Source organism: Rhineura floridana, chromosome 15, assembly GCF_030035675.1.
Source record: "Rhineura floridana isolate rRhiFlo1 chromosome 15, rRhiFlo1.hap2, whole genome shotgun sequence".
Lineage (NCBI taxonomy): Eukaryota > Metazoa > Chordata > Lepidosauria > Squamata > Rhineuridae > Rhineura > Rhineura floridana.
Genome location: NC_084494.1, coordinates 35,829,872 through 35,849,020, shown reverse-complemented (window position 1 = coordinate 35,849,020; position 19,149 = coordinate 35,829,872). Strand labels below are relative to the sequence as shown.

The window sequence follows — 19,149 nt, the reverse complement described above, 5'->3', positions numbered from 1 at the left end:
ATTTGGGATACTGAACAAGTTCAACCTCGGATGCTGCCTTAGAGCAGGTCAGAGACATTTAAAGCTCTTGACTTCAAATCCTGGGAACTATAGTTTGCTAAGGGTGCTGGGAATTGTAGCTCTGTGAGGGATAAAGTGATGATTTCCAGGATTCTTTGTGGAGGGGAAGTCATGCACTTTAAATGTATGGTGTCCATGCAGTCTATTTGCCTATCTAGCCTAGTAACTCTGACTAGCAACAGGCTTTTCAAGGTCTTTCACATCACCTGCTGCCTCAGATGCTTTTAACTGGAGATGCCATCGAGCACTGAAGCTGGGACCCTCTGCATGCAAATAATGTGTTTGACCATAGAGCGATGGCCCCTCCCAAACATATAACGGTTAATGCCAGGACCAGTCAGTACCCTGACAACTAGAGACCTGAAACTGTTACACACCTGTATTTGATGCTCCTTCCCTCACGCAAAGACTTCTGGCTACCTAAGACCGTATCATAAGTACTCAAAAGTCCTACATTTCCCGGCCTCCACTAATGCTTTATGTTTGTTAAGCAAGCTCCTTGCTTTCAGCCCAGTTGCAAATGTGCTGCCTAAGCAAGGGTGGGAGGCAGCTGTCAGCCCATGCTGGGAAGCAGACATTTATCCTAGACACCTCTGCACTGGATGCCAGCCCCATGCCAGGACATGATACATAAATAGAGCTACCAATGTGCAGCGTTTGACTCATTGCAGGAGCCGACAGCCAGACTTCCCAGCTTCAGGGTGACAAGCTGGGGATCAGAGTCAGCACCTTTCTGTCAGGCAGCCCTGACTCCTCCTCAGGGACATCCTTCTCCCCTCTTGCCCATTTCAAACATAGCTGCTGTGCGGCAGGGGATGGCAGATTTCAGGATTATGGGATCTACCATGTTTTTGCGCCAACCAGAGCCAGAGACAAAACAGTGGCTCACACATGTGCGCATGCACTGAAGAAGCAGAGAAACAGGGTTACTCACATGCTCAGCCCAGGAAATTTATTTTCGGAACCAGAATTGTGCCTTCACACACAAAAACACTCCTGGTTTTCCACCTAAGCTGTGCTGTCATCACATCCCTCATCAGCAGCCATTCCATCAGGCTGTGTAGAGACAGATGGGACTGCAGGGCCTTTTCATCTGTTCTGCTTCAAGGCCAGCCAGCTTCATCAGGCTCCTCCCTCAGCTGTCCTCACAAGCCAGTCCATCATGACAGGGCAACAGATGGGACTACAGGAGGGCCTCTCCAGAAAGACCGGCAATTTCTGGCTTCTCCTCCTCAAAATCTTTCTATTCCAGCTTGCCATTATAAGAAAGCTATAACTAAGAAATAGTGTCTGAATAGTCTTTTTCTCCTCCCTCCCAATCACATTTCCTTTTCCGGTCTTTTCTTTTTTGTAAGATTGCAAACCTGATGGCAGGGACTTTATTATCAATGACATTTCTAAGCTACTCCAAGAGCTTATTTTGGCTGAAAAGCTGGACAAAAATGCTTTAAATAAATAATATAAATGAGTAAGTTTTCTTTATTTTGGCAGCTTAATTTAGAAGGAGCAAGGAGAAGGCCTGACAGTTGTTGCCATTATTAAGCCCTTGGGAATGAGAAACCCCTACAAGTGACCCAGAGATCTACCAGGAGATCTACCTGCTGCCTACCCCTGCTTTATAGTATGTTAGAAAGTTCAACCACCACCAAATAACTCAAGGCTATGAGTTCAAATCTCACCCATGCTAAGATCTCACCCCAAAGTCAGTCTCATATGATAGGTGGCTGTCACTTGTCCCTGAAAAGGAGGCTTGAATAGAAAGGTCATCGGCTGTGTACACACCATACATTTAAGACACATGTTATTTATTTATTCATTTATTTATTTTATACCCCACCCTTTCTCTCAGAAGGAGCCCAGGGCAGCAAACAAAAATACTAAAAACACTCTAAAACATCTTAAAAAGAAAAGACTTTAAAACTTATTAAAACAAAACATATATTACAACATATTAAAACAAAACATTTTTTTAAAAAAACAGCTTTAAAAATATCTTAAAAAGCAATTCCGTCACAAAAGCAGATAAGGTTTCTACTCAAAAGGCTTGTTGAAAGAGGAAGGTCTTCAGTAGACACCACAAAAATAACAGAGATGGAGACTGTCTAATATTTAAGGGGAGGGAATACAACCCCATCCAAAGCAGGCAACTGACCAATTATCCGAACCACCAACCCACAGCTCCTCTGTCTTGCTAGGATAGACTCACTTTATTGGCCCTCATCCAACCCACCACTGAGTCCAGGCACTGGTCCAGGGCTTGCACGGCCTCTCCTGATTCAGATGTTTGACGCATTGTTGTTATCCTGGCAACATTTGAGTGGCAACATTTGATTGATGAAAATGTTGCACTTTTTTATAGTTGTAAGCAACCATGAAGGGTCTTATTGAAAGCAGGCCTATAAAAGTGAATTATTGTTGTTCACAATAAAGGGGTGAGCGTGGGGGAAGCAATTATGAATTACAATGCATTTTGTTAATCTGGTGACATTTATACAACTCTTAATACATCATCATCAATATCTGTTCATTTCTATGCCACGTTTCTACTAAATTGCACCCAAAATGGCTCACATCATATCAAAGGAACAATAAGACAGTTCAAAAATCAAAGCATACAACACTGCATAATTTTTTAAAAATAAATTAACTGAATGTACCAGTTTAAAATGAAACAGGAGAGAGAATAATGCCTTACAGAGATATAAAATGACAGTATACAGATTTTTCAGGGAGGGGAACTATTTCAATAGTTATAATAATTATATTATGATTATATTATAATTAAGCAATGACCATATGCAAATTGGGATGTTTTATTTATTCTGTCCACCTCCAAAACAGGCATAATCCAAGGCAGTAAGGCTGTGATCCAATACATGTATGTTGGGTTCAATGGGACTTACTCCCAGGTCACTGTGTATTGCATTGTAGCCTTAACCACTGCCGCCACCTCCGTTTCCAGTAATCGCTTTCCCTCCCGTGAGGCGAGGGCGCCCCCTTCTGTTGTGGCCTATTTGCCCCACTCAGGGCCTACTAGGCCTTGCCAATCCCAGGGCTCCAGTAACCCTCTGGCAGGGCCTGAGATACGTGACGCTCGGTTTCTTTCCTCCAGACAACTCCCCGGCTTCGCGCAAGCGCCGCGTAACTCGGGCTCCCCCAGCTGGAGCTATATAGTTAACCGACTGTGCGTTTTCCTACCGCGCCACTCGAAGACACTACAACTCCCGTCATGCAACGCAGCTATCGCGGGGGAAGTGTCGGCAACAGAGTGTGCGGCTCTGCTGGGCGGGTTCCCCTCTCCGACTTGTCATTCCTTCTCCTCCGTTTCTCAGACTACAACTCCCGATTTCAAAGGACTAACGCGCTTTACCGGATATCCGGTGGGAAGGAAGAGGAAGGGGGGTTTCAAGCCTCTGCCTTGAGCTCTGCTTGGAAAGAGGATTTAGGGGAGGGGTCGCCATGGTAAGAAGTGGGGCACTTGAAGCAGGCCTCCGTCGGCGGGGAGGCAGCCTGAGGAAGCGGGGAGGGTCGCAGGACGGGTAAACTATTGCGGGGGGGGAAGGGTTGCTGAGGGTAACTGCTAGTGAAAATGGCAATGGCAATGATGGTGATGACAGTTTTAATACTAGCATTTGTGCAGCTCTTTATTTAGAGTTCTTCACCTCTGTTAATCCTTACAGCAGCCCTGTAAAGTAAGCTGGTGGTCTTATCCATGCTGCTGTCGGTAGGTCTTTGGGGCAAGAGCCTGCCCCCCTCCCCCTCCAAAAAAAACAACGCAGCAAGGCTGGGACTTACCACAATGTGGAAGAAGAAGTGAAGTTGCCCACTTCAGGGGGACCCTGGAAGGCAGTCTAAAACGATCTTGTTGCGGACATTGTTTTATTATGCCAAGGGTTCGCCAGTTGCGGTCCGTGGGCCACCAGTGGTCTGGGAGCTTTGAGTTCAGGTGGTCTGTGGATTTGTGGTTGAAGTTGAGAGATGGTACCTCCATCAGATGAAGTATTTGTATTGATTTTTAATTGCATTTTGATTGCTGCGTTTATTTCTTATATTGGAATTCTGTGGATTCAAATTGTAATGTGATACAACATATAACAAATGAAATAAAACAATGAAAATGCAATTGCCCTCATACAGTGTCTAGCATACCTCATTACAGTGGCACAAAAAGCATTGAGTGGTCTGCTAAGACCTTCAGCAATTTTCAAGTGGTCCATGGTGAAAAAAGTTTGGGAACTGCTGTAGTATACAAATATTGCTAGCAGGGGTGGAGAGGTGGAGAATATTGGCTGGCCAAAGGCCACCCTGTGATTTCATGGCAGAGGTGAGACTTCAGTTGAGCAGCTCATCCTCATCTGAGCCACTCTGCTTGTTGGAGGTTTCACTTTTGCAAAAGAGAGTGAGATGGAGACAAGGGGTGCAGTGCAGTGAGGTCCATCGGTGGGAGAGTAATGTGTAGTCCCAGTTAATTGGGAGAGATTGGGGAGGGTGGTGACTCTAAAGCAGGTGTAGGGAACCGTTTACCCTCCAGATGTTGCTGAGCTACAGCTCCCATCGGCCCCAGCGAGCACGGCTAGTGGCCCGGGATGATGGGGATTGTGGTTCAGCAACATCTGGAGGGCCATAGGTTCCTCACATCTGCTGTAAAGTGTGTGTGTGTGTGAGAGAGAGAGAGAGTGAGAGAGAGAGAGACAGAGAGAGTGAGACAGAGAGAGAGAGAGAGAGAGAGAGATTATTTTGATGCACAGGTGAAAGGAATGTCTGTGCTGTGTTGGAATACGCTGGGAGGAAGGATGTGTGCCTGTGGGATGAGGCCCCATTTAAGTGGAAGGTGCACACAAATGAGACTTGGGGCGGAGAGCATTCAGTGCTCAAAGTTTCTGGGCGTCCTTCATCTTTTCTGCTTCCTCTTGTCTTTCCTTTGCTCCCTCTGACCCCCAAGTGCTCTCTAGAAACACACACCCTGTCACAGCATGCTGAATTTCCCAGAAAGTCCAATATTTCAACTAGAACAGTAGTTCCCAAACTTTATTTCCTGACTGCTTGACAGTTGCTGATGATCTTGGCGGACCACTTAAAGATCTGTTGCTTGTTGTAGCAATTGTAATATATTGTACTACATGCTGTATGATTTTTAATTCTATTTTTATTAATTCATTTATTTTTTATGTTGTATTTTACTGTATTGCAATTTGCATTCCGTAGAATTCAAACTGTAATACAATGAAATACAATACGAGATGTAAGATGCAATCAAAATACAATTAGAAATCAATATGAATATTTAATTTTGTGCATACCATGGACTGTGAAAAAGACAAATAACTGGGTGTTAGAACAAATCAAACCAGAACTGTCACTAGAAGCTAAAATGATGAAACTGAGGCTTTGGACACATAATGACAAAACTTTGGACACATAATGAGAAGACATGATTCACTAGAAAAGACCATAATGCTGGGGAAACAGAAGGGAGTAGAAAAAGAGGAAGGCCAAACAAGAGATGGATTGATTCCATAAAGGAAGCCACAGACCTAAACTTACAAGATTAAAAAGCAGAAAGCAGAGAGTAGGAATAAACGGACAGTTCTCCCAGTGGAGGGCTGTAGAAAGTGGAGTCCCTCAAGGATCAGTATTGGGACCTGTACTTTTCAACTTGTTCATTAATGACCTAGAATTAGGAGTGAGCAGTGAAGTGGCCAAGTTTGCTGACGACACTAAATTGTTCAGGGTTGTTAAAACAAAAAGGGATTGCGAAGAGCTCCAAAAAGACCTCTCCAAACTGAGTGAATGAGCGGAAAAATGGCAAATGCAATTCAATATAAACAAGTGTAAAATTATGCATATTGGAGCAAAAAATCTTAATTTCACATATACGCTCATGGGGTCTGAACTGGCGGTGACCGACCAGGAGAGAGACCTCGGGGTTGTAGTGGACAGCACGATGAAAATGTCGACCCAGTGTGTGGCAGCTGTGAAAAAGGCAAATTCCATGCTAGGGATAATTAGGAAAGGTATTGAAAATAAAACAGGCGATATCATAATGCCGTTGTATAAATCTATGGTGCGGCCGCATTTGGAATACTGTGTACAGTTCTGGTCGCCTCATCTCAAAAAGGATATTATAGAGTTGGAAAAGGTTCAGAGGAGGGCAACCAGAATGATCGGGGGATGGAGCAACTCCCTTACGAGGAAAGGTTGCAGCATTTGGGGCTTTTTAGTTTAGAGAAAAGGCGGGTCAGAGGAGACATGATAGAAGTGTATAAAATTATGCATGGCGTTGAGAAAGTGGATAGAGAAAAGTTCTTCTCCCTCTCTCATAATACTAGAACTCATGGACATTCAAAGAAGCTGAATGTTGGAAGATTCAGGACAGAGAAAAGGAAGTACTTCTTTACTCAGCGCATAGTTAAACTATGAAATTTGCTCCCACAAGATGCAATAACGGCCACCAGCTTGGATCGCTTTAAAAGAAAATTAGAGAAATTCATGGAGGACAGGGCTATCAATGGCTACTAGCCACGATGGCTGTGCTCTGCCACCCTAGTCAGAGGCAGCATGGTTCTGAAAACCAGTTGCCGGAAGCCTCAGGAGGGGCGAGTGTTCTTGCACTCAGGTCCTGCTTGCGGGCTTCCCCCAGGCACCTGGGTGGCCACTGTGAGAACAGGATGCTGGACTAGATGGGCCACTGGCCTGATCCAGCAAGCTCTTCTTATGTTCTTATCTGAACAGGGTGGTTCATGACAGATGCTCTTGGAGGTCGCTGATTCATAGGGTCACCATAAGTCATAATTGACTTGAAGGCACATAACAACAACAAATGAATATTTAATGTATGGACAATGCCACAGACCACCTGAAGGAAGCTCGCAGACCGCTGGTGGTCCACAGGCCATAGTTTTGGAACCCCTGCACTAGAACGTATCACAGTTTTTAATCTGGTGCCTTTGATGTAGTGCATTGGAAAGGCAATGTGGTATCCTTTCTTGGGAAGATTTTGGAGTGCTTTGGGGGGGGTGTTGTCCAATGAACAAATAAATCTTAGTCATATGAGGATTAATTGTTTTAAATTTGCATATGGATAAGACAAATTTTCCTATGAATAAGACAATATTTTTGTACATAAAAACATACTTATTTTGTCTTAGCAGGCACCATTTTAGCAAAGTCATTCTGAAATGATACTTGCCATCTGCATGTAGATTAAAATATTATTTTTAGGGGAAAATGTGTTCCCTGATATAATCGATTAACACTTTTTGACTTGCAAAAATGATAGTTGTTTAAATGACTAAACACTGCAGCTTTTGAAAAATTATCTTGAGTTAATTACAGATTGCTACCACTCGTGTTCTAGTTCTTTGTTAAGTTCCACTAGACAAATACTGTGCAAGGTCTGCTTTTGGAGTCGAGAAGTGGTCCACTTTATTAGAAAGAGGGGGAAGCTGGCCTTCTTCTGTGGCTTGGATCACTTTCTTGAGTTACCTAGCGTCTTCAGACATCTTAATGTGAGATTTTTGCTTAACATAAGTTGAGCTGATTGAATTGTGTTCCTACCTTGTGGTGTAGTTTTGAATTGGATTTCGTTTTGGTCCCTTGAAATTAGAATAATGGGAAAGCATGAGCCTTTCCCCGTGCACTTCAAATCTTGAATATCATAATACTGTGCACAAAAATCTGAATTAAAAAAGGAAAAGGCTATGCTGGAGCCTGAACACTGGATTCTTTGGAAGCATCTGTTCTTGGGAATTCCAGAGAGAAATGGAGGGAGAGAACATATTTGTATGTCTATGGATCTGTGGCATTTCTTCTCAAGTCAATTCTTGGGGGAGGAGAAATTCTAAGGGGAAGGATCTGTCTGACAACTGTTGTGCAACTCTCATTTCCCTTGTGGCTTTTCTGTGGAAGTGTATATCCGTTAACACAAGCTTATCAGATAACTAGGGGCACTATCTATTAATTTTGGAGTCCGTGTTTTTTTAATGCAGACAAATGCAGACAACCAAACACATAATCCAGCCTTCCCCAACCCGCTGTCCTCCAAATGCTTTGGACTACAACTCCCATCAGCCCCAGCCAGCATGGCCATGTCCAGTGTCTGGGGCTGAGGGGTGTCGGAAGAGCCCTCCAAGTTGAGCCCTGGACATGACTGTTTCCAAATCTAGTTGAGGGTGAGGTTGAATTAAACATTGTAGAAACTAGAAGAGGGGAGCAAGTATCTCATCACAAGGGCAGCTGGAGCAACAGTAGCCTAAGGCAGGGGGTCCCAAACTGTAGCCTGTGAGCTTAATTCCGGTGGTATGTAGCACGGCCACAGTAGATATTCATACTGGTTTTTAACTGGATTTTAATTGCTTCTTTTATTTCTTATGCTGTGTTCTATTTGATTGTATTACAGTTTTGAATTCTATGCTGGCTGGGGCTGATGCGAGTTGTAGTGCAAAGCATAGGGAGGGCACCAGCTTGAGGAATGCTGTCCTATGCCAGGTTTAAGCTGATGGTTGTCCAGGCTATCTTGTAGGGTCTGTGACTCATTGAACCCATACAACTATCTCAGATTCCCCAGCTTTGGAATGCCCTCTCCCTAAAGAGGTGCACCAGACACCTGGTTTACAGCCTTACACTAGGTTAAGACATTACTAATTTGTATAGTCCCTCTGCTTGCGTTGTAACTTGCGTTGTAACATTCTGTCTTCTGTCAAGGCCGTTAATACTGTTGCTTTATTGAATGTAGGGTTTAAAATACCTTATTGTGTTTCTACGTGTTGTACGCCGCCCTGAAATCTCATCTGAAGAAGGGCAGCCTAGAAATATTTTAAATGAATGAATAAACCATTCTGGCAGCGGAAATGGTTGTGGGAAGCAGGTGTGGGGAATTTCTTTCAGCCTGAGGGCTGCATCTCACGCAGAGCCTTTCGGGGGCCACATGCCAGTGGTGGGCAGGGCCAGAGGCAAAAGGAGGGGGGAAATCAATGGAGGTGAACCTTACCTATGTACAGTAGGCTATATCAGCCACACAAATGGTAGAAATTTGTACACTCGCATCTTTCCAACCTCTGTCCAAGCAAACATGAGGCATTATCCCAGTTCAAGGGCCCATTGACAGCCAGATGAAAGCTCTTAGGTTGTGAAGTATGGTTAATGAGAGGAGCATGCTGAACGCAGGAGTGGGGAGCCTTTTGCCACCCAGATGTTGCTGAACTACAAGTCCCATCAGCCCTACCAATCGTGGCCAAGGATGATGGGAGGTGCAGTTCAGCAACATCTGGAGGGCCAAAGGTTCCTCACACCTGGCCTGGTGAGAGTCCTGAGGGCCAGATACAGGGATACCTGGAGGGCCACATTTGGCCCCCCAGGCCTGAGGTTCCCCACCCTTGGCGGAGAGCATGGGTAGCCAACTGGTGATAAAAGTGGCTCTGGAAGACGGAGGCTCCAAAGAGGCTTCCTCTTGCAGGTGTGCCTGCACTTGGGGCTGGAGCACAAAGATTTTTGTAGCCTCAGACTTGCACTGCCTGCCTCTTCTGTGTTTCTCTGAGGTGTGCATCTTATATTTGGGACCAGTTCTCTTGGCAAATGTGCCACTGCTGTAGTGCAGCCTCTGTAATGGGGAGGTGTCCCTTCATGAACGAGAGAGCTTGTCCACATAAAAAGCACTAGTCATGGCTTGCCTGTTCAACCTTTTTTATTTTTTTAAGGCATCATGTGAGGCTGGAACAGATAGCAAGCCATCCGTCGTTTGTCTTTGCAGTTTCTGCTGGGCTGGCATTCTCGATCAGGGTGGGGTCCCTTTCCTATCTCCCGAACACACTGGAAGCAGGAAGAAGACCTAAGCAAGTATGGAGGCCGACCAGAAGTTGCGGCTCTGTTCTTGGGTGTCCCTATAGTGCAATCCATGCATTCCACAGCAAAGGGAAGCCAGTGGGAGGAAGAGAGGAGCCGCAAGATCTGGCAAGAGCATCAGAAAAGAGGCAGGAGCTGCATCAGTTAACAGCAGCCTTTGCCAAACCGGTTCCTCTCAGATGTTTTGCGCTACAACTCCCATCAGCCCCAGCCGGCCAATGGGAGTTGTAGCCCAAAACATCTGGAGAGCACCAGGTTGGGGAAGGCTGAGTTACAGCATTAATATTTGCACACATTGGGAAGTGGGACTTAGAACCCCTGTGGATTTTGGCTTTTTAAAAAGTTTGAATTTATTTATTTATTTTTAAATTTTATTTATTAATTAAATTTCTATCCCACCCTTCCTCCCAGAATTTGTACGACGGCGATCCTGTATGAGCGTTCTTGAGAGTAACCCCTATTGAATTTATGCTAGTCTTATTCCAGAATAAGCAACATATTAAGCTATAAACTGTAATTCTCATTGTGTCTGCAGGAAACTGTATAGTGTGTTGTGAGAAATAAATAACAAAGGTTCCAATGAGCCCCAAACATCCATGCTTCAAGGAGGGAAGGAGGCCTGTTACATCTCTGTATGAATACCTGCTCTGACTTTGCTTCCTTCCAATCAGCCTTTCCTGAGGATGTGTAATTATGCTGTATGTGTTGTGGCACCGACCCTTTGGGATTCCCTCCCCTTAAATATTAGACAGGTGCCATCTCTATTATCTTTTCGGCGCCTGTTGAAGATATTCCTCTTTCAACAAGCCTTTTAAGTAGAGACCTTATCCTAGTCTGCGTTTGTGTTAGAACTGCTTTTTAAGAGGTTTTGAAAGCTTTTTTTTAAAGACGTTTTGTTTTAATATGTTTTTTAAAGATGTAGTATGTTTTAAAATCTGTTTTTAAGATGTTTTAGAGTGTTTGTAGTATTTTGTTTGCTGCCCTGGGCTCCTTCTGGGAGGAAGGGTGGAATTTAAATTTAATCAATAAAAATAAATAAATCAGTGTGTACGTCTTCATTGGTAGTGACTAATAAAATCGCTCCAGTCACTTCTGGTGCAGAGCCTTGGTAGAATTATGGGCACTCAGCTCAGGCTGCCCTTTATCTCTGAGTGACTGACTGCTCTGGGCTTATGTCCTGATCAAAAGGCCCACTCATACAGTGACTGTGGGCAAGTCTTGACTCCTGCATGCTGTAAAAACAAAGAACAAAGGGTATTTTCAGTTATAATTTGGATCATAGAATCATAGAATAGTTAGAGTTGGAAGGGGCCTATAAGGCCATCAAGTCCAACCCCCTGCGCCATGCAGGAATCCAAATCAAAGCATTCCCGACCGATGGCTGTCCAGCTGCCTCTTGAATGCCTCCAGTGTTGGAGAGTCCACTACCTTTCTAGGTAATGATTCCATTGTCGTATGGCTCTAACAGTTAGGAGGTTTTTCCTGATGTCCAGTCGAAATCTGGCTTCCTGCAACTTGAGCCCATTATTCTGTGTCCTGCACTCTGGGGCGACCGAGAAGAGATCCCGGCCCTCCTCTATGTGACAACCTGTCATGTACTTGAAGAGTGCTATCATACCTCCCCTCAGTTTTCTCTTCTCCAGGCTAAACATGCCCAGTTCTTTCAGTCTCTCCTCATAGGGCTTTGTTTCCAGTCCCCTGATCTTCCTTGTTGCCCTCCTCTGAACCTGTTCCAGTTTGTCTGCATCCTTCTTGAAGTGCGGAGACCAGAACTGGACGCAGTATTCAAGATGAGGCCTAACCAGTGCTGAATAGAGGGGAACTAATACTTAATGTGATTTGGAAACTATACTTCTGTTAATGCAACCTAATATAGCATTTGCCTTTTTTGCAGCCACATCACACTGTTGGCTCATATTCAGCTTGTGATCAATGACAATTCCAAGATCCTTCTCACATGTTGTATTGCTGAGCCAAGTATCCCCCATCTTATAACTGCATTTGGTTTCTTTTTCCTAAGTGTAGAACTTTGCATTTATCCCTGTTGAATTTCCCAATGCTCCAGCCTATCAAGGTCCCTTTGAATTTTGTTTTTGTCTTCCACAGTATTAGCTATGCTTCCCAATTTTGTATCATCTGCAGATTTGATAAGCATGCTCTGTACCTCCTCATCCAAATTGTTAATAAAAATGTTGAAGAGCACTGGGCCCAGGACCGAGCCTTATGGTACCCCACTCCTTACTTCTGCCCAGTTTGAGAAGGAACTGTTGATAAGTACTCTTTGAGTATGATTCTGGAGCCAACTGTGGATCCACCTGGTAGTTGTTCCATCCAGCCCACATTTAGCTAGCTTGCTCATCAGAATATTATGGGGCACTTTGTCAAAAGCTTTGCTGAAGTCGAGGTATATTATGTCCACAGCATTCCCACAGTCTACAAGGGAGGTTACCCGGTCAAAAAATGAGATAAGATTGGTTTGGCAGGATTTGTTCTTCATAAATCCATGTTGGCTCCTACTAATCACTGCATTGTTTTCAAGGTGCTTACAGACTGACTGCTTTAAAACACGATGTAAAAGCGTGTCTCAGATAATCCCTCTGGAGAATGTTGCTTGAATCCTAAATATCTTTGCTTCCCTTTTACAGATTCGCTTTATTCTGATCCAGAACCGAGCCGGTAAAACGCGCCTGGCCAAGTGGTACATGCAGTTTGATGATGACGAGAAGCAGAAACTCATTGAAGAGGTTCATGCCGTTGTCACTGTGCGGGATGCAAAGCACACCAACTTTGTCGAGGTAACGTGTCCCCCTCTGTGCTTGCTGCTTCCTTTCACCTCTGGAGCCGGCGTGCTTTTGTTTTCTGCAGACCAAACTGCCCTGGGCAGAGGGGGTTCAAGAGCAGGGTCTCTTGGCACTTTTTGCTGTAGTGCTGCTTGGCTGCAGGACTCGAGTAACCTGCTTTCATTTGCTCTGTAGGTACCCCTTTGGCAGGATGCCTGATCTTTGTTTTCACGGTAATGTGTGTTTATGCTTCTCCAAACTCCACAGAGTTCTGGAGGCAGATTCCAGTGTAGCATCAGTTTAACATCAGTAAAAACCTCTGTCAAGCCTAAAAGTGTAAACAAACTCACTAGAAGCAGCATAAATTCAGAATATCAGTAGGAGATGAAAAGCTGGCTGCCTTGGAATATTCAAGTCATCCAACGCCACCCCCATCCCCAATTCAAGTTTCTTCTACATCTGGGCCACTTCACACATTCGTTTCTTAGAATCTCTACAGAAAATTAAAAAAATGTGATGCGGCCCTCTAATTCTCTTAACAATACCATCTTTTGATCCCTTTGGTCTCTTTGGTCTCATTATTGGTCTTAAACACACATGGGGATGTCTTAGATAAGAGATCAAGCTGCGAATTGGCATGACCAGGGCTGTGGGGTTTACTGAGAAAAAGTACATTGGCAAATTTGGAAAAGGAGGTCCCCAGCCTAGCTGCCTTGGAGCATTTATCTTCCCTCCTCTTGCCTCCAGATGCTTGCTAAAATTAAAAAAATGTATATATCCAAAATTCTTGGGAAGAGAGTTCCTTAAAACGGGTAACCAACCCTCCTTCAGCCAGCTAGAGGGAACATACTGCAGTGGCAGAGCACCTGCTTTGTAGACAGAAGGTCCCACATTCTCTATCTAGCTCTCTCCCAACCTCCTTTCCACATGGAAATGTTGAAGGATTAGACAAAGACGCCCCATTAAAAAAGGTCACGTCTACTCTGGCTTGCTGCGCAACTGCAGATCACAGTGTAAGTAAGAGTTTGGCATTCAGAGAACCTCCTCTTTAAGATTAATTTAGATTGTAAGCCTAATGGCAGGGATCTCTTAACTACTCTGGAAGGCTTTTTTCAGCTGAAGAGCAGGGTAATAACACTTTCAATAAGCAGATATGTGTTCTGGCTCCTTCCCTTCACATTTCTAATTGGCATAAATGCAGAAAGAGAGGTGTCTCAGGAAGCCTCGGGCTAGCCAGTATCTGGTTTTTAAGAGGTCATGGGTTAGGAACACAGGAAGCTGCCTTATACTGTACAGACTCAAGCCATTGGTCCACCTAGCTCAGTGTTTTCTGTGCTGACTGGCTGCAATTCTCCAGGGTTTCATACCAGGAAGAGTCATTTTCCAGCCCTACCTGGAGATGTCAGGGATTGGTTCATTCCCCCCCATCAAGAGAGCAGCCTCCACAGTCCTATGCTACTCCACATTTCTGGCCAAGACTGCACTAGCATATAAAGGATAACATCATGTATTTCCATCCAGTGACTGCCATTTTCACCTCCTTTTCTTTCAGTTCCGCAACTTCAAAATTATCTACAGGCGCTATGCGGGCCTTTATTTCTGCATCTGCGTGGATGTGAATGACAACAACCTGGCCTACCTAGAAGCCATTCACAACTTTGTGGAGGTGAGTATCTGTAGCCTCGGTCTGAACGCGCATATACATACATGTGCAGGAGTGTGAGTGCATGTGTGGTGTTTGTGTGTGTGTTACATGCACACCCCTGATGAGGTGGCAACAGTACTTTTGAATAGTACCACTCTAGACCATGGGTGGAGGTTGGCACGATCAAATGCTCCTATACATCTTTTTCATACTTTATTATAATTTTAGCAAGGAACATCTTTTTTAAAAATATGCAAGTAGCCCAAGGTAACAGATTAGTTGAAAATACAGGAGCTACCCAAATTTTTTTCTGTAATTTAAAAAGAGAAAAATAAAAACAATGAACTCCTGAGTTCACTGAAGAGATGAATCCAATAACAACCATAAAAGCTTTTACATGGACAAATTTTAACAGAGATTTAACCTACCAATGGGCAAACAAAATTGTTTATAAAATGGTCAGATTGATATGCACAAAATGCCACTATTTCGTTAGCATTACATTGTGCGAATCTGGCTTGTTAACTGCCTCTAGCTTATACTCGATCTTTAATGGGTCCGTTTCTCTGTATAAAACATGCCTGAAATGTTAGTCAAGTTTGCTTCTTTACGCTTAAAAAACAAACTTGCCCCCATCTTCCTGCAAACAGGAGGCTCACAACTCTTCGCCTTGATACGTTATTTTTATGAGTACAGATATTCTACCATTATTACCAGAAGCGAGCATCCTGCCATGTGATTTCCCCCTACGCACATGCACACACACACACGTGTGTACTTGTAATCTGACAAAATAGAGTCAAAGAGCAGTGTTATCAAGCTCCTCTGTTGTGCTTTTGGTGACCCAGCCTTAGTCACGCCTCCCAAAATGCCTCATATTTTGGGCCTCAGTGAAGGTGCTAACTAAAGCCGCAAAATACCCAGCCCCTCGTCTCCAATTTGCACTCCTTTAAGATGACTGGAGAACATGCTGTCAAGACAGTTGCATCTGTGTGCTAGATGGCAATAGGAAGCTGCCTCATGCCAGGTCAGTCATCTGGCTCTTGGGTTGGTAATATGGTGCTCATGGGCATTAATGATGCCATTAAGGACTCCCCCACTCCCAGTGCCTGTGAAGCCTCTGAGGTCCATCCCGCACTGCCCCCTTCGTCATGAAGTGATGAGAGTGGTTACTTTCCCCTCCCCTTTAAAAGTCCATAGAGTTGAAGGAGGGTTGAAAGAGTGACACTTTCTCACTTCCTCTTTTGAGTTCTATGTGCTTTGACATCTAAGTAGCTGAACAGAAAATGGAGTGACCCAGAGAGTAGGAGTAAAAAGGGGAGCAATCTGGGAGACTGCGGGGAGAAAAAGAGAGCATGCGGTGGGGGGGGGGAGAAGGGAGGGAAAATGGAGTGCCACAGGGGTCAGGAGAGAAAATGGAAGACCTGAGAGATAGAAGGTGTGTGCATATGCAGAAGTTGGATCCACTAAAGCATCCTCTCTGAGATTGCATCATTTTTCATGGTTTCTCCACCCCCTAATCACCATCTTTCCAGCACTGCCCTGGCATAAAAACATGGATCCATTGCATATGGATCATAACTTCTACAAGGGATCCTTTCAAAACCGCCATCAAGTCATAGGGGACCTCTTTGTCCACAGTTGTGTTCTGTGATCTGTTGGTGGTTTTCTTGCCATCCTGTGTGAAACTCATGAGAATCCATGCTTTAAGTCAATGTGATTCTGGTGCTGGGAAGCCTTGGGTCTCTGGTTTTTCTTTACTGTGCAATCTACCACTGAAAGTTTTAATATGATGGTGGTTTGCAGGGTGCAGCCATGTAAAATCATGCAAATTCAAGAGGATCCATTTTAATTCTACTGGAACCATTTTTTTTATCCAGAACACCTAGGAAAAGCAAATTGTGTGTGCACATGTCTTGGGGGCAGGGGGAGCATTGAGTGACCCGGAGAAGCAACCAGAGCAGGTGGTATCCACAACACTCTTTCAAAATTCCAAATGGCCCATGGGCCCAAAAACATTTGCTGTCCCAACACAATATTGTCTGCTCAGACTGGCAGAGATTTTCCTGGGTCTCAGGCAGAAGGAACGGCCTTTCTTATTGTCTGATCCTATTAACTGGAGATGCCAAACCTGGAACCTTCTGCATGCAGAATGAGTGCCCCACCGCTGAACTACAGCCCCTTCCTAAGATCAGAGAGAGATTATGTTCTTATCTTCCCCACAACTGTTGGTTCTGTCAGTTCTTCAGAGCAAATGGGATCCAGATAACTGGATTTTGGATCCTGGCACAGGTTGTAAGAGTGGTTCCATATAGCAAGACCAACTGCCTTCTCTTTTCCCAGGTATTAAATGAATATTTCCACAACGTCTGTGAGCTTGACCTCGTGTTCAACTTCTACAAGGTGGGTTTTTGTCCCAATCTTTCCATTAAGGCAGTGTGGGTGAGGGGAAACAAACTAGACTTGGAGATAAAATCTTGGGGCTCTCGTTTTATTTATTTATTTAGACCATTTATATTCCACTTAATCACAGTTGTCTCCAAGTGGCATACAATAAGCTTAGCAAATACAAGAGAGATAAAACTGATTAAAAACTAACTATAAAATCAGAAATGACTTAAAATGCCTGATGAACTAAAAAGATCTCTGAAAAGGCCTGATGAAATCAAAAGGACACTTGAGAAGATTGTAATTCTTGTACTCTCTCATGCTGCCTCCATAGAAATGGGATGGTACGTTTTGTCTGTTCACCTCAATGGTTCATGTGTTTATAGTCTACGTACTGTACTTTCTTTTTTAAGGAAAATGCTGATTCTGAGCTAAGGCAAGGGCAGGGCATAGCACCAGCAAGGAATAGGTTGGGTGACCTGTTGGTGCCAGCCCTGCCCACAAGGTGGTGTTTGAGAGCTGCTTAAGGCTACACTTCGTAGAGGATTGTGCCTTTCATTCAGTAGCTACTGAAAGAGTTTTCTCTTTTCCTGTTCTGGCCTCCTTTCCGGCACCCAAGAGAAGCAGAGGGATTGAGAAAGGGTGAAGCAATGAGCAAAACATCCAGCCACAGTGGCATCAGGGAGGCACCCAGCATGCGGAAGCCAAAATCGCTTGGCAGCTGGAGACCTGGGGTTCATGCATAAGGAGTGTACAGTAAGGAAGAGTTGGCTGCTGGGTAAACCAGGGGGAGTGGAGGTCTTGCTGGTGAGCAGGATGTGTGAAGAGGCCTCCAGATCAGGTCAGACCTTGAGGAGGCTGTAACCAGCTGGGCAAAATCTAGACCTTGCCAGTACCTTGCCGGGGGGAGGGCAGTGTTAAGGTGTACTCTTGAGCCTTCCCCTGCAGGGGCTGGCTGTGCCAGCTCCTGCTTGGAAGTGTGGTGAAGTCTAAATGAACACTACTTTGGTTGCTTCATCACGGTGCCCCTTTTTGCTTAGATTAGAAATGAATATTCTCTCTGCAGGTTTACACCGTGGTGGACGAGATGTTCCTTGCTGGTGAGATCCGAGAGACCAGCCAGACGAAGGTCTTGAAGCAGCTCCTCATGTTGCAGTCCTTGGAATGAGGCATGGAGAGAGAAAGAAGCAGATTGCATCGGATCTCTTCTTGCAAGATCCTGATGCCACCCCTCAAAGGCTCATCTCTCTTCACCCAGTCCCCTGAATCAGTGACTTGCTCAGAGCAAATTTTTGCCACTTAACCCTTAGCTGGAGGCTGGCAGATGGAAGCATTTTGAGTTAGCACCAGTTTGGATTTCTAGTGGTGCTTCTTCCTGCACAGAACAAAGGCAAAGGGGTGGAGAGTTCCCAAGTTGTTGCTGGATTGCTTTTCTGAAAAAGAGTGGGAGGGGGGAATTGGAAATGGAGAGAGTTCCCATCATCCCCTGCCTTTCTGCTGCCATCCCAACACACCCGTGTCACCGGCCTGCTGTCCCCTCCCCATCTATTCACTTAAAAATGTGTTGTGCTGCAGTAGAAGAGGGACCATAACTGTGCGTGTGTGTGTGAGATGAGTGTTAGTACTGCCAGTAAAGTGATGTACTGATTAAATAAATCATCCATGGAATACCTAAAACAAAAAACCATGAGCTTCTTGTACGTGTTTGGAAGGAGGGCTCCTGGGCCTTTAGTCCCGTGTGGACAGGATGGTTTCATGTGGCGCTTAGAAGCCCTGGCATCAAATACACATAGTAGGGTGATCATTGGCTCTATCCTGTAGTGGAAAGTATCTAGAGGATGAACCGTCCAGACCTCAGTAGTTTCTACTCCCCTTTTGCTGGCATATTTTAAAGTGACCAAAGGCTGGAGAAGCAACAGTTGCCACGACCATGTGCCTCTCGCCTGTAAGACTAGACATCACCAATTTACCTGCCTTGGCCCAAATACACAGCTGTTCAAGGGATCCTGCTACCCTTCACAGTGGCCAAACTTGCAGCAGCGGGGTGGGGTAAGGGTTGTAGGAAGCTAGCTTTTTTGTGAGCTGGAAAGCAGGGCAATGCACTAAGCGGGGCAATGCAATAAGCCTACTAAGAAATTGAGTTGCTGGGCAAGAGAAACACAAGCATTAAAGTTCCTTGGGGATCCAGGCAAAAGTGACATTTTTGCTTGATGGTGCTTTCTCCAGAATGGGGTATGCACACTTTTTTAAAATGTAAAGTGTTTCTTCCTTCTTTGTCTGCAAGCAAACTCTTACTTTCTCAGATAACCAGGCCACTCTACCCACCTCTCCTTTCCAGCATGGAGAGCAGCAGAGGCTTTGGTGGTGTCCATGCTTTGAGCACCTTGACGAAACGGCTGGTTGCAGACTGCCACGTGTGTCTGCGCATATGTTTAG

The 19,149-nt window shown here is 44.7% G+C and overlaps 1 protein-coding gene across 1 annotated transcript; it reads left to right on the top strand.

Moving 5' to 3' along the window:
• Positions 1-3,272: 3,272 nt before the first annotated feature.
• Positions 3,273-18,397, top strand: AP2S1 (adaptor related protein complex 2 subunit sigma 1). The gene is made up of 5 exons (XM_061597479.1): positions 3,273-3,522; positions 12,546-12,695; positions 14,233-14,346; positions 16,669-16,728; positions 17,780-18,397. The coding sequence occupies exons 1-5, from the start codon at positions 3,520-3,522 to the stop codon at positions 17,879-17,881; spliced, it is 429 nt and encodes a 142-aa protein (XP_061453463.1). The 5' UTR covers positions 3,273-3,519; the 3' UTR covers positions 17,882-18,397.
• Positions 18,398-19,149: the final 752 nt, after the last annotated feature.

Bases quoted from the DNA above. Each gene is read 5' to 3' on its own strand.
- AP2S1 (XM_061597479.1), top strand. The intron at 12,696-14,232 runs GTAACGTGTCCC...CTTTTCTTTCAG, and splicing joins AGCACACCAACTTTGTCGAG to TTCCGCAACTTCAAAATTAT. The intron at 14,347-16,668 runs GTGAGTATCTGT...CTCTTTTCCCAG, and splicing joins CCATTCACAACTTTGTGGAG to GTATTAAATGAATATTTCCA.